This window comes from Strigops habroptila, chromosome 11 (genome assembly GCF_004027225.2).
Source record: "Strigops habroptila isolate Jane chromosome 11, bStrHab1.2.pri, whole genome shotgun sequence".
Taxonomy (NCBI): domain Eukaryota; kingdom Metazoa; phylum Chordata; class Aves; order Psittaciformes; family Psittacidae; genus Strigops; species Strigops habroptila.
Window position 1 is genome coordinate 21,422,858 of NC_046360.1, and position 22,940 is coordinate 21,445,797.

Below are 22,940 nucleotides of genomic sequence, written 5' to 3' on the forward strand. Positions count from 1 at the left end.
TTTCTAGACAAAGTTTGATGACTGGTTATAATTGACATATTTCAAGAACAGGCTCACATTGCTTGAATCTGAACCAAGCCACAAGCATGTGCTGAGTTCCATCCTGCCACGCTCCCATCCACCATGGAGAAAGGTATTTCTAAAAGTCCCTCACAGCTGGCTTGTCTTCCAGAGAAGGTGGCAAGGTCCAGCCCATCTGGTGTTGGAATTCTGCAAAGCAGAAGCAGCACCAGGCTCCTAATGCCTTACAGATGATGGAAGAGCTTGTTTTAGTTCATAACCTTTTCCTTCATGACAGCAAGAAACCATCTCCGCTTGAGCAAACACGCTGCACCGGCACAAAGAATGACCCCAGCCTAACTGTGGAGACAGGAACGGCTGACAGGAGGATTGGACAGGAGATGGGGTGTCCTTGTATCAGAGCTGCACTAATGTCCTAAGTAAGACCACAAGCAGGGAATGTGACTTCCAGGATAAAGACCTGTCATTACTAAGTGCAGGGATTTTATCCTTTTAATGGAAAAATCTTGATAACCATCAATAGGAGCATTCAGATGACAGGGAAACTGTGGCTGGGTTTTTCAATACACCTTGTGCAACACACTCCAAACTCAACCAGTTTCTTCGATCTGAATTTATGAACACACTCTTTGGGATTGATGTACTCCACCCTTCACTACTTATTGTCAGGTGGAAGCTAGCGTAAGGAGAGCTGAACAGGTTCAGGAAACACCTCTTTGCAATGACCCCCCACCACCGGCACAAGTAAGCGGAAAGGCTGAAACTCAGCTTGAGGAGGGTGCTGAGTGTGTCATTCTGACAGGATAAGCAGGACTGTGCTCGGGTGTGGAAAAAGGACCCCCTGGTTAGGAAAAAAGGCCTTGAAATTTCTCTCAATCCAGCCATCTCTACTAACTGGCAAATACCATTCAACTTTCTTTTCTCATTGGAGAAGTCTGCTCTGGTTGTTCCATGCATGTCTGCTTCTCCTTCCAATTGAGCCAGGGGGTTGATGATACCCATTTACCAAGCACCTTTGCTTCATTTAAGCTATAAGTGAAAGAAGAGAAAGAATGGAGGAAAAAAGGAAAATAAATGGAAAATAAATGGGAAGAAATCCAGCAATCTGCTTTGACTATTCCCCATACAGACTATCCTCTACATTAAATTGACAGAAAGTACAAAAATTTCTGGAAGATCTCAGAAGGACATAAATTTATCAGTCAGAGTCTCCTGAGGTTTTCAACTTCCCAGTGAGCAGCATTTGTATTCACTTCCTCTATTTGCCAACAGAGAAGACTGTGAGCCAAAATGCCCCTATGTTGCTCAGGCAAACAACCTAAGACAGCTTAGAACAGAGGTACTCTTGTCAGATCTGAACAGGCATTGTTGGGACAATTGAAACAAAACTACAGAATAATAAGTCTCTAACTCAATTTTTCAGGTATTGCAGAAAAATAAAAGTGAAAGAAAATCCCTTTTTCCTGCAGACTACAGCTCTAGGTCCTGTGGCATCCAACCACAGCTTTTAACTTCTGGAAACCAGAGAGAAATTCAGACTTATCACAATGATATCTGGAACATTTAACACCCCAAATATTCAGAAGAGTGAGGTAATGTGGTAGGAATTATTCCATTAACAAATTCAGACCATTTAAAGTTGATGACCTTCAGCTGATAGAACAGCTCATTGTGCCAGTCACCTAGAAACTTGTCCTGACCATCAATCTTTATTTTTTTAATGTTGGAAGACAGTGCTGGGAAGTGTTATAGAGTAAGATTGCACTAATTTCCAGATAGGATATGTTAGAATGTAGTTTTGAGCAACTTGTTGTCTTCATTGATAGTAGGTAAGGCTAGGATTTAACCCTATCTCTCTTGATCTATCGGGTCATGGGGACAAACATCCCTCAAAGTCAATAGCAGCTGCAGGTCATGCATCCCTAAGGCCTGGCTTTAATCACACCATTTCTGTGCACCAGAAGAATATGAAACCAAGGTAGTGAAGCAGCATGAGCACAGACAGTTAACTTCACCACAAGCAGGCCAAATAGTCCAAAGGCCAAATGGTCCAAAGGCACTGAAAAGGAGTAAACTAAGAGCTGAAGCCTCTGTATAAGGACTGCAGGTGTCAAGTTGGACCAGCCTTGTTGTCCTTGCCAACTATTAGATCACACTGGTGTCAGTTCCTCATGATTTCCTCTCCCCGTACCAAAACTTGCTGCTGTTCCCATGATCACTTGAAACTGCAAGGACAGAAGGCTTTAATGAGCTGCAGCAAGAGAAGCTGGCAACTTCTGACAGACCTATGACTTCTCACATCATCAGTAAGAGCCTCCTCTGGGAAATGCAATTTCTATATTAACTTTGTCCCTCAATGCATTGACTCCATCGATTGATGGCAACTTCCCAATGCTCTGCTTAGTTTTCTGCCAAGTCAGGATTGAGCTGGGGGACAAATAAGTAAGGTCTATTAGTAAGAGAAAAAGGCTGCACAGAAAACCAAACTCAGCAGAGCTACACTATGGAGATTGCAGCAAAATTCAAAGCAGCAGCAGACTTTTTTCTTCACACGGGCAATAATGCTCATGTTTCCATGAATAAGAAGTAATCTCTTTGCCCCGAATGCTCCTGTCTGATTAGGAGCTGAAAAAATGATACATACTCTGCCTGCCCCACCAGACCTTCTTGCATTCCTCACATTTCTGTCCATGTGCATCTTCTGCTTAATGCTTGCTTCTTGCATTCTCCATCCCAGTTCCAAAGAATTGCCATTTCTGGGAATATCCTTCTGTGTATCACCATTAAGTTCTTATTTTAGCTGGATGGCTTTTTGCTTATCTATTTGCATTTCCCCCTCATTTTCTACCCTGAAAAGTTCAGCTTGTCCTATAGGCGAGTGTTCCTCAGTTCTGACCTGGAATAACACTGAAGTTTTGAAAACAATTTCAAGAAATGACTTCATTTTCCCTTAATCCAAAAATTTACCAACACAATTCCAAGCTTCCTGCAGCCAACAAGCTGGTTTGCAAAAGGATCCCAGCACCTCCTCTGACAAAGGCAGCTCTGAGAAACTTTGCTAACCTTCCTTCTACAATTTCATGTCAAAAGGCTCTCTTGGGAAGTCTCCAGCAAAATTGGAGGCATTCTTAAAATATGGCTTAAAACATATCCTAATATTTTATGAACAAGGAATTAGGAGCACAGAGACAAAGCTACTGCAGGTGCAACGTAGACCCATGCCAAAATGGAGCAGAAAAAGGCAGCAACTGGAAAGTAGAAAGGGAAGATTTAGCACAGAGTCCTACTGTGCAAGTTTTGGTTCTAAAAGATGCTGTGGAAAGGCCCTAAACTTACTCAATTTGGTGAAGTTCTGTTCTCAACCACCAGACACAGCCGAAGCTGGATATGTGCACAGCTCAGCTATCCTGAAACTCCCCATCTCTTGCAGCTGACGTGTAACTTTGCTGCTGAGTCTTAATTACAGCTGCTGACTGCTTCCACCTTCTGCTGCAACTTGCCCTCCTGCCTAGACTCTGGGTCAGGCTGTCTAGAGCATGCATAAAATAAAATGACAGTGTGTCAGAGATTTAATTTACTCTCCCTTCACTACTGCAGGCTCCTCAGGCTTCCTTACAAAGGTAGGTTTCCATTTTTCCCTTTGAGAGACTGCTCCAGAATCTCACTGCTCTGGTGGTTGAAAATCTAATTTCCAGGCTAAGTGTATTAATAGCAAATTTGTACCAATTTGTCCTTGTGCCAGCATTGATCTTTATTATAAAGACTTTTTCTTCCCCTCTAGTATTTATTTTGCAATGAAGTGTTTACAGAGAGACATCACATTCCTCCCTGTCTTTGTTTTGCTAGGCAAAACAAGCTCATCTCTTTCAGTTTTCTCTCATCTGCTAAGCTTTGTGTCCCTTTCTCATCCTCCCAGCCCTGCTCTGCACCTGCTCCTGCACGAGCCGTACACAGTGTTCTTGGCACACTCTTACATCTTGAGTTTAAACTTCCCTGTTTGTAGTGGGACTGTCCCCTTGAAACTACCCTGCAACCGTCTGAGCCCTGACACTTCTCCACCTGACACTTCTGGTGGAGAATCGCTGTCAAAGTTCCTCTGCTGCCTCCAGCAGCCTCCTCAGCACTGACCTGGATCATTCCCTCCTCTGTTCCTGCCTGCCAGCACCTCATGCACCTCATGCACATCATTCGCACCCTGGCTGAGGACACGCATGGTGTGAAGCTGGTGTCAGCACAGCCCTGCGCCCTCTGTGCTTCCCTAGGGCTTTCCCACACACACTGCAGGTACTGCTCCTTGACTTTAACACAACTCCCACAGAAGACTCCCATGATCCTGGGCCTCCTGGGTCCCCCTCCTTTGCTCTAGGTAGTTCTGAACATCACTGACTCACTGGCTTTCGACCCTGGATTAATACGGCTCAGACAGTGCTGACAGATGGACAGGGCCTCCCTTAGACCCTCAAATCTCTGTCCTACTTAGAAGTACAGCGCCCTTAACTAGACTCTGCAAGCTCTAAAATGCAGCCAAACCACTCCCTCAGAATGTCCAGATACACCCACTAAATTTTCCCTGCTGCCATGAACAATGGGAACATCATTTTCCTAACACGAGCCAGTTCTCCTCAGGCTTCCCTGCTAATGAAACACCAGTTCCCTGCTCATGGGCAAAATTCCTGCTGTCCTCATTACACTGGGGCTTCCCTGTAGCTTCTCATGTTGTAGAGGTAGCTGGGTGATGTCTCCCAGATGACAGCCTTCTGCTTAGCCTTTCAAAGATCTACTTTCAGCATAGAGCCAGACAGGGCAAAAAGGGCATACAAAACACCATGCAAGAACAAGCAAAGGCATTTTCATACTTGCATAAAGAATCAATTTGGACACAGCTAAACCCAGATCTTCACCCTAGGGAATAAAGAATTCTTCCATTTTCCAACCCTCAATCTAATTCTGTGAACTGGGGCAAGCAGGGACATCCGTTGTCTTGTGAAAATGAAATTCAGAGGAGCACACCCATGGGAACTTGTCCAGGGCTGTTTCAGTGAATGGCTCCTCAAAGCGCCCTCACGCCCTGCCCTCACGCACTGCTCCCAGGACCTTGCAGTAATACTGGCCTTAAGGTCACACAGCATAAATCAGTTCATGAAATCTGCTTGTCCTACACTAACTCAGAAACTGTCACTCATCTTCTTATCTTTGCATTTGCAACAAAGCTGTCAGCATCTTTATTTCTGACTTCAGGAGAGCTTAGTCCTCCCTGTTAAATCAGATAAGTTTCTTTCATTGATACTATTAAAAAGAAGGAAGTCTCTAAACCAGTGGGGTGGGATGAACATGGCAGCTATATCTTCTAAGGGCAGGCCGGATTTGGCAGCACACTGCTGACTCACGCTTCTCTGCTGGGATACTTCGCATCTTAGAACTACTGATGCCTGGGTTGTCTCCCAACCCCCATGAAAATACCCTACTTACAAATCCCATTGCCACCACAGCCATTGCCACAGCCCTCCACTGTGAATACTATTCCCAAATTGAACATGTTTGCTCAAAACAAACAAGCAAACTCCTCCTATGGTATCAGCTTGTTTTCTTTAACTATAGGGTATAGCAGCTGCATGGATTTAATGTAAGACTGACTAACTCTTCATCTGTTCTGTGAGCCACACTGGAATTTGTTTCCCCAATCCGTGGCTTCCCACCAGTGTCTGCAGTGATAAATGCTGAAAGCCAGCCGCAGGAACACCCTCCTCCACAAAGGCAGCAAAGGCCCACCCACCAGTCATCAAATCTCATGATTTGATCAAATCATGTCACGCACAGCATGACAGGAAAGGGAACTTTGGCTCTATTAATTCTGTGGCCTCCTGGTCATGCAAGCTATCTTCCCTGCTCAGGCCATCCCGGAGTTTCTTTGGAACTTCTTTGTGTTGTTTGTTTGGGCAGCACCTTGGAAAGGAGAAACAGGCATGACATTTGTCATTTCCTCTGCATGGAGGGAAGCCTCCATGGAAGGGGTCCAACAGAGAGAGCACACTGCCCTTTCCCTGTGTGAGGGGCAGGAAAGACAGCAGCTGTTTGACCAGCATGCTCCTGCCTCAGGATAAGGAGAATTATTTCACACCTGATGTGATGTGTTACAAGCAGCACAAAAGCAGCATGGGAGCCAGAGAAGGGCAGCTTGTGAGAAGAAGGAATTTTTAGGTCTCTCACTGTGGAGACTTGGGTTTAAGTCATAGTGAGAAACAACTTGGTCTTCTCTAGTCACAATGGAGCCTAACGAAGAGTGCCTTTGCTGGGACAGAAAGATAGCTAGTAGAAAAGCACCACCAAAACATCCTTTTGTCAAAAAACTTCTTTTAAGAACAGGTTGGGTGCAGCTTTGTTTCTGGCAGTTCAGAAGCTCTACTTCAAAACTTCCAAATTGTACATATTTTATCCTGGAGGTTTTTACCCCACATGCAGTGTCATTACCTTGCTCGAACATGACAGAAGCAGTGAAATATTTTATTACTTTTTAGATCATTAAGATGAATCACTACTTACTACAGATGAAATGTTACCTGCTTGTCTAGATGAAGGCATTCCTGGGTGTTGTAATGGCAGTGCCAGACTTTCATTACATTGCAAACAAGGAACTTCTTGATCTAGAGAGTAAGATAATATGTTTCAGTCATATTAAGCAGCAGCTGTTCTTACTGATTAAAAAAAGGAGGTGACTAACTACTGGGTTTTCTTACATTACATATATATATGTAATATAGGTCACATACTGTGACCTACTACCAGTCCTTCCTTAGCAAAGCAGCAGTAAGCATAAGCAGTGGAACTCAAAACAAGAATACAGAAATCCCAGAGTAAAACATTTCTAAAAGCCCAAACCTGGGACACAATGTCCTCATAAGAAATGTTAAAGATAAATTATTTCATTCTGATTAAAGGGGCGGGGGGGGTGGGGGTAAACACATGACACCAAACAGGCTTTACAGTGTCAGAGCTTCCCAGGAAATGGCAATTCTGAGTTAGGCTGATGCGCATTAATTCTGAGAAGCCTGAGCAGGATTTTTTGCTAGGGACAAAGTCCAAGAGGCTCAGGACAGAGGGAATTCTGCAGGGATCCACGGCACAAACACAGAGGTTATGGGAGGTCAGGCTCAGCTGGGTGTGAGAGCACGCCAGGGCTGAGCAAAGCTTCAGTGGAGGACTAAGGCACTGCCAGAGTAGAAGAGCAAGGGAAAAGGGGGTTGCTTTCACTCTTCTGCCTGCAGCAATGCAGCAGGTCAGACCTTGACAGGGAGAAGTGTCATGGTCCTGTGTGGAACATACACCACTATCCATCCATACATGGATGCTCGAGGCTCTAAGGGCAAGTGCCTGCACCTTCTCAAGGGGTGCTCAGGAAGAGGCACAGCATCCACCACGGATGGTGCCTCCTTTCCTGCTTTTCCAGAGCTGCATTAGCAGAGGAGGGTGCCAGCAAGCACCAACCACGGCAGGGACGGAGCTTCCAGCAGTTCTGTGATCAGGACACCAGCAACGGGCCACGGGGCATTCATCCGGATGCACTGATCTTTTCATTTTCGTGCTCATGACTCATGACCATTCCTGCTCATGACCTGCCCTGGCCTCAATCCTGGCCCTACTTAGTAACAAAATCACTTAATTACTAAATTAAATACTTAGTTTAATACTTGACTAATTTCATAAATTATCCAGCTCCCACGAGCTGCAAAGGCCACCTCTCCACAGACAAAAAATTCACTCTCAAAGTATTTATGCCCCTTTTCTTTCCCACACAGGCAATGATGGGTGGAAGAGCCAAAATAAATGAATAACTAACTACCTCTATAGTCTTGGCTTTATTGCTGGTCAATAGAGCACACAAAGAAGCCATGAAGTAGAACAGATGATATATTTGCTGGGCTTATGGAATTTACCGTGGAGTTTATTGCACAATTCAGGATCTGCATCACGTGTGTGTTGTGATGCTGAACAAAGGGCTACTATCTGCTGACACGAATGAGACAAAAAACTCACTGACCTGGAAGTTAAAAGTACAAAATCTACTTTCAGCCTGAGTGCCCACTGCCCATACACATTAAATGGAGAAGCCTTGTTTGAGCAAAGTATGAGTTTATTCTGCTCTTCTCAAGCAAAGAGAGCACATGCCAGTGCCATGACTCCCACCCCAACAAACCCCAGCAGCAGCAAAATCATGTGAAGGAGAATGCAAGAACTGCCTTTCAGATTAGGGTTTTTCAGTCACAAGGTTACTCCAAGTTATCTAGCATAGAGAAATTTATCAATGCAAGCCAACAACGTTGGCAGGGGGACAGTTACACAACAAGATACTGGCAGGGGAATAGAGTACTGAGAGCTTAGAGATGGAGCAACCTGTGAGAAAAGCTTCTAAGCACTATAGCAATACAAACACACCATGAGCTGCAAAGGCTCAGAGAAGGGCTCCAGAGAGGCGGCAAACTCAAAGTCAAAAGCTATGGCAAGAAGGTAACTCTAGGTAAGTGGCACAGCAATATGGAAAAGGATAAAAGATTTACCAGCTTAACAGCCTCCAGTCTCTGGAAAGGTTTAAATCAATGACTGGATGCTCGCTTCAAAGAACACAAACACCACATATCACCAAGTGAGCCAACATCAACCCAACTGGCGTGAGTGGGATGACTCCACTGAAGTCAAGAGAGCTGTAACAGCTTACTCTGGATTTACAGCTGGAACATCAAACCACTACACAAACCAAAGTAATTAATCATAAACCAAACGACAGGCCAGGAATTTTATAATAATTCAAGCCTTTTCCAACAACTCAAGGAATTGTGTTCACATTCTTGACAGTCTTGGATGAGTATTTCAAACAAACAGTGAGGATTTTGATGGCAGAAGCCACTCTTCTATCAGCATTGCTGGGTACTGCAGCTCTTGCAGCAGGTCAGGCTGCCAGGCACTCCACTGCACAGGCACTCTGCAGTCACACTGATGGGCACATCTCACTGTGCACATGCTATAGAGTACATACAAAACACAGGAGATGAGCTAACCATGGAGAAAGGAAGCAGCAGCAGCTAAAACTATAGGCAGCAGCAGCATAAAGTGGAAATCAAAATCTCCCATGTAAGAATTGTTGAAGACATCCCACTAGAAGCAGAGTTCTGCCTCCCATATACTCCTACCTAACTGTGCAGTTGGTGTTGATAGAAACTTGGGCAGTTGCATCCTTGTGACACACTGAGCAGTGCTCTGCTCCTGACCAACAAAGCTCCTCAGAGTCCTGTGACCTGTCCACTGTTGGTTGCCCATCGCCCGTGGTCCACCAGAAAGCCATCCACACTGGAGACGGGGCTCCACTCACTCTCTGAAGTACACACTTCAAGCAGAGATGCTTAGAGTTTGCCTCCTATATTTAAGTCCTCAGCTCCACACTTCTACTTGTTATTCCAGAGTGGCAAGCAGGAATGTGGCAGCACAGACCATCCCTCCGAAAACCTCAGCTTCATTTTAACACACCCTTTCTCAAGAAGCTTGTCTTCTCTAGATGAACTTCATGTAATGGTTTCTTCACCACTCCCTTCTTCCTCCACCACATCTGCCATTTGCTTAGGTCCAGGTCCTGCAGCATTTAGCAATGGCTGTGCCAGTAACACAAACTGAAAATTACCCTCATGTCATATGTCAAGGCCGAGACTCTCAAAACTGCACATTTCTCTGGTCACACTCCCCCAACCTTTCTTCATGCAAACAAGGAGGAATAACAGCAACTGCTTCCTACTTTCGAGGCCCTCTCATCCTCCCAAGTGACAGCTGGGATGCTTCACTATTTAAAGAAGCTGTAAAGGGAAGAACAAGTACAACTAGAGCTAGGTTGCCAGAACTGCCATTAAGAGCATTTGTGCTCTTCCTGTGACTCTGCCATGACTCTTTCTTTGCTGTGCCTCAGTTTGCCACCACACCTGTTGGCCCCAGATATTTAGATGGCAAACTCTTCTTGGCCATGCTGCAAATTCCAGCCCAGGAGCAGAGAATCCCTGCAACATCTACTGATGCTCCCTGCCATGGACAGGATGATTTCAGAACATCCCAGCTGTCACAAAAGAGAGGATGAAGTCTGAGGCTACTTATGTAGCCCTTTGAAGAAAGCTGAACCCAGAGCAAGTATTTAATGGGGGCAATGCCTCCTCCCCAGGCAGCAGTTTGTCCATGTGCAGGTCTTCTAAGGGTGCCTATCCTGTGGTAACCTTGCTCATGTAGCCATGGTTATCAGCATAACACTGTTGGGCAGCTGTGACTGAAATGACATGAGGATGCCCACTCTGCCCAAAATGCTAGGATGAGCACACAAGACACAGAAGAGTGACCATTCAGGTTTGCTGTGGAAGGGAGAAGATGAAGCAGATCTTTAGAGCTAGAAGCTGCCACTTAAAACAAAGCTACAGTTCTGACATCAACCACATAAAGGAGACAAACCATGGAGACCGCAACACGTGGCAGCACTTCTCTCCACCTGTCTGCTCCAGCAACATATTTGATGCTCATGCACTGTAAAAGCACCAGTCACGTTTTGAACAGGAGGCACCAGTGTCACCTGCAACACATCTGCAGCACAAGATCCCTTTACACCTCGCAAGCAGGGGGGGAATGATGTGCAAGTGGCCAACAGAACAAATCAATGTTGGTGTTCTTCCCTCAGAAATGAAACCTGGGAACAGACTGCCATGTGGAAGTTGCTGTAAGCAGAGAGTCAGCTATTCTCCACCTCAGGACAGAAGTAGCACTCAGCTTTCACAGCAGCAAGGAGGAGTAGGTACAAAGGATAACTTTCTAGAAGATAGAACAACAAAGCACCAGAACAGATTGCATGCAAAAGTCCTTATCGGCACTAGAAGCGTTTTAAATCACGCTGGGCAAACATTTGTCAGGAATGATGTAAACCAAGTTGATTCTTACTTGGACAGGGAAATCAGGCTAGATGACTGTCCAGTGCTCTTCCAACCTATTTGGATCTGTGGCCCTGTATCAAGGAACTGAGTGCTGGCCAGCAATCCACACAAATGCAGTCACCTGGGGACCCACAGATGTCCTGTGCCACCCCAGTGGAGTCACTCTATGTCTGTCGGTTCCTTGCCTGGGAAGGAATCTCGACCTCACAAGACCACAGGCTCTGCTGAGAGCACTGTGTTATAAACACGTTTCTTCAACTCTTAAGGCCCCTGAGAAAGCCCTTTTCACCCCACATCTTGGGTGAAAGACTGCAAACACAGATGGTATTTGCACTTCAGGGTGCTAACATGGAAATTACACCAGAATAAGAATGGTATCCATCTCTGTCCTCTAGTATACCAGGGATTGTCCAAAACCATGGACTAATGCAGCCCTAGGGGGACTTCAGGCTTCCCATTAACAGCATGAGGCACAACCCCAGTCCTGTGCCACAAGCTGTGAGGTTCCTGCACTGAAGCTCTGCTTTACTGGCACACGGCTAGAGGTTAAAGCCCCACTTTGCAGCTGTGTCTGCACTGAAGCCCTGTTGACTCGAGCTCTCTCACTGGGGGCTGCACCTTGCCACGCTCCTCGCACAGCGGGAAGTGGTGGCAGAACTGTTCTCCAGCGCAGACACAGCTAAGCTGGGACACAGCACCATCTGCAGGGCTCTGCCAAGGACCAAGCTCCTACCAGCTCCTCAGGGAAGGCCAGCGTTATCCTAGGAGACACTTCACACTCAGTAACTCTCCAAAACAGACACCTGAGCACACACACAACCACCCTCTTCAGGGTCCTAGAGCAAAACAAAGCCCTCCTCTGAAAGCATCACTTCAGGAAACAAATCGGTGTTTTGATACAGCTCCAAAGACCCGGTAAATTCCCAGAAAATCAAACGCATGTCAGATCCTAGATTACGTAAAGTGATGACTGAAGCACCAGCCTTGTGTGGCTCCAGGGAGCAGCCACGGGCTATGCCTCTGCAGAGAGCTCACATGCGCAGCACAGCGCTGGCGTCAGCCGAGACTCTGGCGCACAAGGACAGCACAGGCACGGCCCAGTGCTTCAGCAAGGGTCTGCCAGTGCCTGTGGTTCCTTCAAACCACCAGCTCCAAAAAGCTCTGCAGTGCTTCTGTACCAAAATTAGCCTGGGCCAATCTGCGTAAAGCACTGCAGAACACATTGTACTGCACCAGCGCATTCCCTCAGATGCGAGAATGACAAATAAATCCAGCCTCTGGGGAGGAAGGATAATTTGTCTCCTTTCTTTAGGAGAAGGTCAGCAGCACCATGTGATTTTCTGAGACATATAACCAGTGCACAACGCAAACCCACAGAAATGCAAGAGTTTTTATTACTGCTTCAGCTATAAATATAGGAATTTAACACTTGTCCTTCTGGATTAGACCAAGAGTCCGTCTCACAGGGAAAGTGGACTGCTCAGAGCTCGGACAAGTAATTGATGGTTCCCAGAAAAGGCACACTGCTTTCTGCAGCCCAGCCACCAAGAGGGACATCTAACTCCAGCCTGCTGTAGGGAATCAGCGTACCCCTTGAAGAATGCAACATGATGCTGTTTCACACTCTCACAAGACAGTAAATCACCCAGCAGAAGCTGTGCATGTTGTAGTTTCATACATAAACATTGCTAACACCCACAGGAAATCTGTGAACTCAGTTCTTCCAATCTCATTTTTAAATCAAGTCTGACAAACTGGGCTTAAAAAAAGACCCTAAGCTACTATTTAAAAAATAAACCCCTAAAAAACCCCAAACAAAACCCCCTTTTTGACTACAATTTGTACTCTCAGCTCTAACAGGCAAACCTGTCAGAAATCAGCTGTGCTGGAACTTTATTCCTAAACCTAGAATCAAGTGCATTTTAACTGAACTTGTTTTAGTTCTCTCCTCCCCTAGATTTCCTCCACCGTCTTTAACCAGGGCAGGTACTGCAGTCCAGAGAGGCTCATAACTTCAAGTAAAGAGTGTGTGGGACATGGGGAACTACTGGGGCTGGGGTGCACAGAGTGGTAGGGTGGGTGAAAGGCCACTGAACAGAGCTGTAAAAGCCCTGAGGGTGATGGGAAAGGATCCAGTCAGAGACCTGAGCACTGGTACATCAGACAGAGCTCGGGCATCTGTGGAAAAGCAGGGCCAATGTTCAAGAGTTAAAGAGCAAATGAAAGAGTGGGGAGTGTGAGTGTGGGGAAGGGACTAGATCTATCAGTGCTCATGTAAAGTCCTTTGAATCTGCTGCAGCCTCCCAAACAGATGCAGTTTGCTGATACATCTCCTACCCAGTATTTTGGCTACGTACTGCAGTTCAGCCTGGACAGAGCACCTGATAGCACCTCCCTGGCACATGCAGACTGCAGAGGTCACTGCCTGGACACTTCCACCCCTACCCACTGCTCACCTCCACTGGCCCAGCAACTGCTTCCATCCAGAGTGGTGAACCAGATCATTCCATTTACTTTCCTTCCTTCCCTGGCTAGCTATGGTGAGTAAGGGAACTTGTAACACTGGAAACAGCAGCAACAAGCAGCAGCTTGAATTTAATCCTGCCATTATCTATAATGTCATGATGTTGACTGTCCATTTCAGGGACTTCTCTCAGTGTTGCTTCAGGCAGCCCTACTCTTGAGTCATCCTTCCCAAAGAAACAGACCTCAGCTATTCCACCACTGTCAAGAGACTGGGTCCTACTCCAAACTCAGCTTGTTGTCAAATTCTGTACAAGTCATTTCACCTCCTGTTTCTCAACTTCTCCATCTACAAAACTGGAATAGTGATTCTGGACTCCCTTGTAAAGTCTGGTACTTAAAAGCCTTACATGGAAATTAGGCATCTCTATTACTATCAGAAGCAATGTGCAGGTGCCAGACGTTTACTCAGATCTGCCAGCATGTTTTAAAACGTAACTGCACAGCAACTCTTGTAAGAACACTGAGCTGAAGCACTATCTTTATTACAATGTTTTGACGGTTCCTGGCAGCATCCATCAAGTGTCAGGTGCTGTAGATTCAGGTGGTGTAACATGTGCACTGATCCTTCAATGACATGTCACTCAGCAGGACTGGGAAACAAAAGCTGCTTTGCTGTTGGAGATCTGCTCCAGAGCATCAGGACCCTGGAATAGAACTGAGTTTGAAATGTATAGGTTACTCGTGTCCTGTTATATCTGCAAATCCATGTGCCAATACAAAGCAGAGTTTGGACCTATCAATCATCCAATCTGGTCACACTCTACATAAATTTATTTCCAGGCAAAAAGACCCAACAAAAAAGTGAAGCTCTTTCTCGGTGAAATGGGTGATCTGACATGTTGCGAAGTTGGGTTTTTAATGAAATAGCTGGAGCTGTGAACTCTTCAACGAGTCACATTAGAGAGCAAACTAAAAAGCTTCACACAGTTCCCCAAGGAAAGTGAAACACTTCTACATGCTCTGTTGAACTTCTGCATCTCTGGATGAAGTCTGTATCAGGTCTGCCACTGCATGGAGAGGTCAATGCATTATCATAGAATGCCAAGGTGAAAGGGACCTCAAGGATCATCTGGTCCAACCTTTCTTGGTAAAGCACGACCTAGACTTAATGTCCCAGCACCCTGTCCAGCTGAATCTTCAAAGTGTCCAGCGCTGGATGAAGTGGAGTTTTGTTTTGCCACGCAGTTTCCAACAAGCTCTTCAGTAAAAAGCACACTGCAGGAAGAGTTATTTCTGGTACAGTTGTCACCTGCTTTGTTTTTGGATGTGCAGAAACCTAGGCCTGTGGGAAAAAGAATGACCAGAGCTTTTTTACTAGGGAGAACATGCCTCTACTTCCATCCTATAAAAGCAGCAATGATAATATCACCAGAGCTAGTTACCCCATCGGAAATGCTTACCTGCATCAGAATTTGTGACTCAGAAACACTTGCCAGGCTACCTCAGGACATGAGAAGGCAGAGATACTTGAAGGGACCCCCTGTTTTGTTCCAAGATTAGCCTCAGCTGTGGACTTTCTCTGGCTGAGTTCATTCAATACATCAGGGTGTGGGGACATGACGTACAAAGGACACAGTCCTATACTCGAAGCAAAAATCTGAAGGTAAAACAGACTTACTTGCCACAGAAGTCCTTGTGAATGGCACGGAGGACAAGTAGTAAATTGGGGTGTGCCTGTAGCCAGTTCTTCACCATATCTGGGTGTCTGGGATCAACTTCCAGAAACATGCTCCTGAAAGGACAAATTTGGGAGTAGAAAGTGGGGAGATAGATGCACATATTTAGGTTGCTAAACTGATAAAAATTAAGGTCTGTCTTTCTGGATGACTCCTACCAGCGTAAGAAAGGAGAGGGTCAGCAAACACACTGCAATCCACTAATCCTAAACCAGATCACAGCTGTCCACATAAGATGCAGATCCCAAGTGCCTCCTTCAGGGGGAGAAAGTGTTGATTTGGAGGGAATTCTCATGGTGCTCCTGGGTGTGAGCAGTTAAGCCTTTGTATGGAGATGGAAGGATCCCTTCTGAACCCCATGCAGAGATACCACCAGCTCTGTCTTCCTGAAGCCCCCAGAGATTTAAGGCCAGAATGGAGTTTTAGGATACAAATGCATCAACATTGAGCACTAGACTGGCAGCATGAAGTTCTGCTTTGTTCTAAGCAGGGTGACATTAAGTCCCAGCAGCAAGTCATAAAGTATAAGTTAGTACACACATTTTCCCACAGTAAACGTCTCCATAAGTCACTTACGAAAACACCATGGGCATTCAGACCTACACAAAGGACTGTGCACAAGAGAGTGCAGCAGGGATAAGGGAACTAATGAGACAAGCTCAGTTAGTGCACCAGGACTAGCCCTGGACACTTCAGGGCTAGTTCCATCTCTGCTGTAGCTGGACTTTATGACACTGGCCCATTTCTGAGCCTCCACTCCATGATGAGGCAGAACCGCTCTAGCTTACAGGCACGTGGAGACGATAGAACTGGTTACAGCCTGCGACAGCACAGCAAGATATAAGTCTAACAAGCAAAGAACAGAGGTCAAAGCCCCAACCATACTCTCTCCAGAGAATTCCTAAGAAGTCCCACACTGAATATTCCCTATAAATTCACCAAACTAACTATAAGCTGGGTGTGGATCTCATTCCTGACCTTAAAAAACTTCCACTCTTCAACAAGGGCTCCATCTCATAAAACAAGTTAAAAGGGAAGAGGAAAAAAAACCAACCCCATGAGACCAATCTCAGTTGCTGGGAAGTTCTGAAGAGCATCTTCTGCTCTCATGGTCATGCACAGCAGGAATTAATTCTCTTGCAAGCAGTATGCCTCTCAATATTCCTGTTCCTCTTCTCAAAAGAACAGATTTTCAATGACCTCTCTTATGCTGGTAAAATGTCAGGAATCTTTCAGCAGGATATGTGAATGCCCTGGCACAACAGACTTTTCAGTATCAGTATGTTGATCTTTAAGCACAAAATGGATCCCACATGACAGAGAACAGGAACAATCAGTCTTGAGTATCAGCCATGGAGAAATTTAACATTTAAAAAACTATCCCTGGCTGATCTTCTTTCTCCTGGATATTCAGCATTGTATCCTGGCACAATAACAAGTTTCCCCTAATTAAAGGGTGGGAGAGAAGTAGAAATCTACATCCATTCTCACAGAGTTCTATACTGCTTCTCTTTCAATCAGTTATTCTGCTTAGAAAGCTTCCATTGTTCTGCACTCCCTCTTTCTCTGCTGCTCTCTTTCATGTTCTTTTGTTGCTGCTTTGACCTTTAAAGATTCCCACTTCACTAATGACCATGAAACACCACCACTGGTCAAGGAAGGCTCCCTTTATTAACCAAATTCAAACTAATTTAGCTTATATATATATGACATTTTTAATACTGACATTATTAAATGGGACAGGGAGGGACATTTCTGCAACTCTTTTCCCTGTACCTTCCTGTTTGAAAAGAACACAGGAGTTGTAGAAGTGAATGGACAAAAGACAAATTCAAACAGGGAACAGTGCTTACCCAGAATCTTTCAGAAGAGAAGGAGCCAAAGCCAAAATTGTTTTGATGACTCTCATTCCATCATCTCCCCCATCCAGTGCACCAAGGTCCTCATAGCTGGGTGTGGGAATAAGAAGACATTAAGAGCAATTCATGTGGCATGAGGCACACCCCTGAGGATGCACTGCCTCACCTTCCATGGAGAAAGGTGCTCCAAACACACCTGAACTCCAGCACTCCGACAGCAGGTGACAGCACCCATTGCTTTTGTGTAAAATACAGGGAGTAAGAAGGCAGCTGCCACTAGGCTGAGAAACTCTACGCTGAGCACAAGGAGAAAACATCCCCTGAACTCTTCCTGAAAATTATAAGCCAACTGCAGCCAGGATCACACAGTTCCAACCTGTGGATCTGTTCTCTCTGGGCAAGCTGGACAGGGAGAGAGTGGGTTGTACAGCAAGGGATCACTTGCTTTATTCCAACCATGCCAACAACCAGGCTGGGCTGCCTTCTGACCCAGCAGAGCAAATTAGGATGCAGAAAGCTCAGCTTTCAGAATCTGCTCCGGTGCACATCTTGTACAGAGGTGGGTGCAGGCCCTTGTCCTGACATGCATGACAATCAATTCTGAGGAAGAACCAGCACACACAAAGCTGTTCCACACCCCAAAAAAGCTTATTCATGTTTGTGTGGGTTTGTTTGCTTAAGGCAATCATTGGGATGAGAATGGGTTGCAGTGTTTCCAGCCAAGCTTTTTTCCATCACAAAATGCTGCTCAGACTACTTGTATTTCCTTTCATAAACTCACACCAATTATTAAAAAAAAAAGCCTAGCAGGAAAAATATCCTGAACCAGCCTGGGATTGGGAGCCTGTAATTTCCAAGTGTGTGCTTTTTCCATTTTTCTAAGTATTTAAAAGGCTTTGGTATTGTTTCAGACCTGTAAGCAGTATCAAAGTAACACTGCATTATTACATACTACAGAAACACACCTACACTATGTACACGTATACTACATTTGCATGTTTCATGTGCAATTGTGTGTAGTGTAAGAAAACAGACAGAAAACCTGGCTTCATGGAACAGGAGAGGAAGAATCTCTTTGATTACCGGAGGATTTCCGCATCCAAGGAAGCCATGTCTTCATGGAAAACATACGGGGGGTTACTGACTATGAAGTCTACAGGGCCCCAGAGTAGCAGCTGCTTGGCAGAACCTGGAGAAGAAAATAATCACAACCAGCTCTTAACCACAGCAATCTCCCCTATAAGCTCACTGCCAAAATCCTACCCAGGAAACTGTCTCCAGACACATGCCCATGTGTATTTGGCTCTGCTTTTCTCTATCAGAATGTTACTCTATTTCTTTTGGGGATAGCCTGGCCTGCTCACTCTCCCACCTTGAATGCAAGAGTGATACAAAGCTAAGCACAGGCAAAGTTATCCTGTTTTCACATCACAGCCCCACTTAGCAGAACACGTTACAAATCACAGGATTTTGATGCTGGGGAGCTTTGTGCCCATCTGGATCTTAAGCAACAACTGGGACTTGAGAGAGCCCTCAAAGACGTAAGTGGCAGATTAGACTAGTTGTCAGGATGCTTTCCTCTCACCAGAGCTGCATAAGGACCTCTAATGAACAAAAGAGCCAGGCCCTCTCAGCAGTGCCAACCACCCAATGGCTTGCTCTTCCTCGAGCAGACAAGGCTCAGCTCGCTGTGCTCATGCTACTCTCTGGACTGACACATTCGAGCCCTGAATCAGACATCATGTAATATGTGAGTGTGGACCTGTCCTCAGGCCAGCCTCCTAGCTGGGTGTTTAATCTAAGCTAAATATCTGGGCTCCCTCTAACATCAATAGAGAGACAAGCACATACATGTTTATCTAAAGCATCCATGTCAGCAGGGAATGAATTACACTCTGTATACATTTGCCTCTCCCCAGTAACAGTAGAGAGTACCTGGACACAACCTTTAGACACCTAAAACCAGGAACCTTCTGATGTAGGCAGAGACTTCTCTCAGCTGAACATTTGGCCTGGAAATCTCTGAAGGGAAAAGCTTCACTGGCTCACTTCTTACTAACCTTTTTCTCCATTAACTCCAATACCCTTATGATGCCTGCATTCCAAAGGGATCCCCTTAGCTGTCTCTCATGCCTGCCTCCCCCAGCAAAGTAAAAAGGGAGAAAGACAAAGGGGATTATAACAGTGAAAAGAGTTACTGTATGAAACATCATGGTGCAGGACATGGATCCTCTCCTGGAGTTGCAGCCTGTAAAATTCCAGAAGCAAGAACAAAAGGAAAAATGATTAGGAGGAATGTTTGTGAGGGTTCATGAACAGCACATTCTATGAACAGTTCATTAAATGTCACATCTCTTATGTGATCCACGTATATCCTACCCCACTGACTGCAGCTGGATTCCTCTCAAGCCACAAGGGAAGTTTAGGATGTGCTCTTTGCACAAGGAACAAAATTAAAAGCAAAGAGTATGCTGTGCACCCACAGTGATTCCAGGGTGCAGCTTCTGTGCACGCAAAACATGCACGTATCACCCCTTGCCATACATACAGCAGTATTCCCCCACCCTGCTGCATAATAACTCCATCCCCAAGGCTTTCCCCAGGTAAGCTCATCATCTCTGGAAAAAACAAAATGAACCAAACCAACAAAAAACACCCAAACCCAAAACACCAAAACCCAAAAAACCCTGCAGCAAAATCACTTCCTTCAAATATGTAAAGTGGAGACAACATAGAATCATAGAATAGTTTGGGTTGGAAGGGATCTCCAAAGGTCATCTAGTCCATGCTCAAGTATGTCATATTCTCCAGCCTCCTTGATAACCTAGATCTTCACAGTGCTCTGGCAGCTGAGTGTATTTTCTAGGCATCTTTGGATCTCACCTCACATGCCGAAGTTAAGGTGATGAGATGTTTGCATGCTACTGGGAGGCCAGCACGAGTGCTGAGCCAGACACAGAGCTGTCCCCTTTAGGGACAGCTCATGCACAGTCTGTGCAGCATAACTTATTTCAAATGTACACTAGGATCTCTCCGATCCTAGTTTCTAACTTTCTTGTCCCTGACATCTCTGCGCACGTAAATGTGAAACGTGTTACGGTCAGTGCCTGTCACCTGCAGCCAGATGTCCCCAGGGTGCTCACACGAGCAGAATCCCTGGAGGTACTAGAAGACAAAAACACCTCTCCTTTGCCTGTGACAAGTGAGCAAGGAAGCATGCTGGCTTGCTGTTTTTAACAAACAGGTCCATAGAGACCTCAGTATTTCTTAGGGAGAAATCTTGGCCAGGATTCTCATCTCTCTCACTACACCAATCCAAGGCAGAACAGCCTTGACATTGCCCGACTGCCACTGCATGGTGCTTATGGTGCTCCAGTCTGTCCCAACCTGGCACAATCCATCCCCAGCTCCCAACTCACTACAGAATGTGCTCCCTGCAGGGAAAAATAGTTGACACAGTGATCACTTTTGGAATCTGAAGAAAAGCTCCCTTGATGCTCCTGGTACAGGAAAGAGGCGAGTCTGAAAGTAGCCTTGCTGCTTGGTAGCAGCCTGAGAGAGGTCACAGAAACAGAATGAGACAGCAAGGAAGGAACAGAACCTCTAGCTGCTCGGCTACATGGTCCACCCATTAAAATATCTTTATTTTCTCATCTGTTTTGCCTTTGGCTTTTTGAGCAATGTCAGAGGAAGCACTCTGCAAAGTCAGAAAGACAAGGCAGGTCAAAATCTGCCTTTGGAAAAAGACTCCAAGCCTTCCACAGAAGATGCCATTCCCAGACCAGCAACAGCACATTGTGGCTGAATTTGCACTGTCCCCTAGCTCCTGTCCTCAGTCGATGTCTACAGAAACCAAAACTGCCCAGCTCCTCCCAGCATGTTCTCTCCTCTCACCACAGCGGCAGTTTTCCTCCCAGCTATTCAGTGTAACAGCTCCGGGGTACCAGCAGAGTTCATAGAGCATGCTGTGACAAAGAAAACCTTTGTATACCTTTGTATACCAGGAGGGATTCCTGCATCTGTCTGCAGTGTGGCCAGACAGGCCATCTGTCACTGGGATTGTCCAGTGAGAGCAAGACTCACGTAAGCATCTGGAAAACACAGCTGTGAGAACACAGCTGGGATAAGTGGGTTCTGAAAGGAAGGCGCAAACCAAGTTGGCTTCAGTCAAAGAGTAACACAGCTTCTCCTACTGGCCTCTCTCCCAAGAGTACAGGGCATCGTGGCACAGACAAGATGACAACGATGCAATGAAAACATCCATGGAGAAATATGAGGTTCTTCGGCATGGCATTTACACTCCATCATCCACTCTTGAGCCAACAAACAACATTAACAAGCAAGATGATTTTTCCCAGATGCCAGAGCAACAATCTACCAAGGAAGCAAAGATCTGGGAAGCTTTTATTATATCTATGAAAACTTGCAACAGAGCTTGGTTTGACATTGACACATCAGAAGGAAATCTCTGCTCTCCATTCCCTGTAAGTGGACTAGGAGGCTAAGGGGAATAGTAAGGTGACAAGTTTGGGAAGGGCTTGTTCTTACACATCATTTCAGATTCACTTAAGAGCTGAGACTGAGTTACAAGAAGTGAAGAGATGCAGCTCAGTGCAGCCAGAAACAGAAGCAACCTGTGTCAGTAGCCCCAGTGCTGGCAGCAGCTTCGGAAAATAGGGTACATGGGCCCTGTGGCCAGAAATGTCAGTTAATGAGCACCACTTCAGCCTCAGCTGTGCTAGACTCCAGAGGAGGCAGCAACAGGTATTCTTTCTGAGACTGCTCTAATTAATGTCTAGGGCCCAGCAGTTACTGAGGACACGAATACATAGTATGTACCTTTCACAATGTCTACAAAGATTGGATCCTGGACTTTAAGGCACACAGAGATCCTAGCTCTGGGGCTTCCTATGTTAGTGACAGTCCAGAATAACCAGAGTTAAGAACCACGTGAGGGAGCAGAGCCACTAGGAAGGACAAGGTCAACCTATAGATACAGATCTGTCCTGACTTCAGGCACAAGATGTTTGATACAGCAGCTCTGAACATCCAGCCACAGCACAGGCCTCAGCAGCACCATTCTCACTAAACCCAAGGTGATGGTGCAAGGAGAATGCTGAGGGATACCACACTAGCACATCAGAGTAAAAGTGCTATTTGAGTTTGCAAGTTTGTATGTAGAGAAGCAATGCCAGAAACAAGCACAGCAATAATGATGAAGGGAGTCAGAGAGAGAAAGGTTCAGGCTATACTTGTCCTTAACCTCCTAAGTGACATACATTACTACCACCTGCTGCCTTGAGTTTCCCAAGGTCACAGAAAAGGGAAAGAGTAGTTACCATGCAATGCTTTGAAAACCCTTGGAAGACAGCCAGCCTGTAAGTACTATTGCTTTATTTAGGCTGCTGCCTTTGCAAAGCACATTCACAAGTCAAAGAATAGAACACTCAAGTAAACATAAGCTTTTTTCTTAATTCTTACACTTTAGATGTTCAACCAACTAAACAGTCTCTGGTTTCCAGTGGTGATAAACATGAACCACATGTCCAGATACTGAGGACTCTTGGTTTTTTTCAAACAACAGTTTACAAAATATGGGTAATATGTGGGTTTGTACCTATGTGCATTCTCCCTGGTGAGATCCACAGCAGCCTCCTCTTTATCCATGGCTATCACCCGGCTCTGGCACAGGAAAAAAACAAACCACCATCAGCAAGGTTCCTGGACAGACATGTTCTGCCAAAAAACACATGCAGGATAAAAACTGACAACTGGCTGTTCACTCCTGGCTCCTAAAAGGAACAGCTCATGAAGAACGCGTCTCAGTGCACTGAAGGGATCTCGAGTTGCTTCCAGTAAGGTGACAGAAGGCACTCTGCTACACTGCCAGCACCCTACCAAAACAGACAGGC

At 45.6% G+C, this 22,940-nt stretch overlaps 1 protein-coding gene across 3 annotated transcripts in view; it reads right to left on the bottom strand.

The window, feature by feature from the left end:
• Positions 1–12,230: 12,230 nt before the first annotated feature.
• Positions 12,231–22,940, bottom strand: part of HEMK1 (HemK methyltransferase family member 1) — a 32,411-nt gene continuing 21,701 nt past the window's right edge. For all 3 annotated transcript variants that reach the window (XM_030500944.1, XM_030500942.1, XM_030500945.2), the window contains 6 exons: positions 22,646–22,710; positions 19,227–19,276; positions 18,112–18,217; positions 17,023–17,118; positions 15,112–15,225; positions 12,231–14,775 (listed from right to left, as the gene is read on the bottom strand). In XM_030500944.1, the coding sequence (XP_030356804.1) occupies positions 14,739–14,775; positions 15,112–15,225; positions 17,023–17,118; positions 18,112–18,217; positions 19,227–19,276; positions 22,646–22,710 (468 nt within the window). In that variant the 3' untranslated portion in view covers positions 12,231–14,738. The remainder of the gene's footprint in view (positions 14,776–15,111; positions 15,226–17,022; positions 17,119–18,111; positions 18,218–19,226; positions 19,277–22,645; positions 22,711–22,940) is intronic.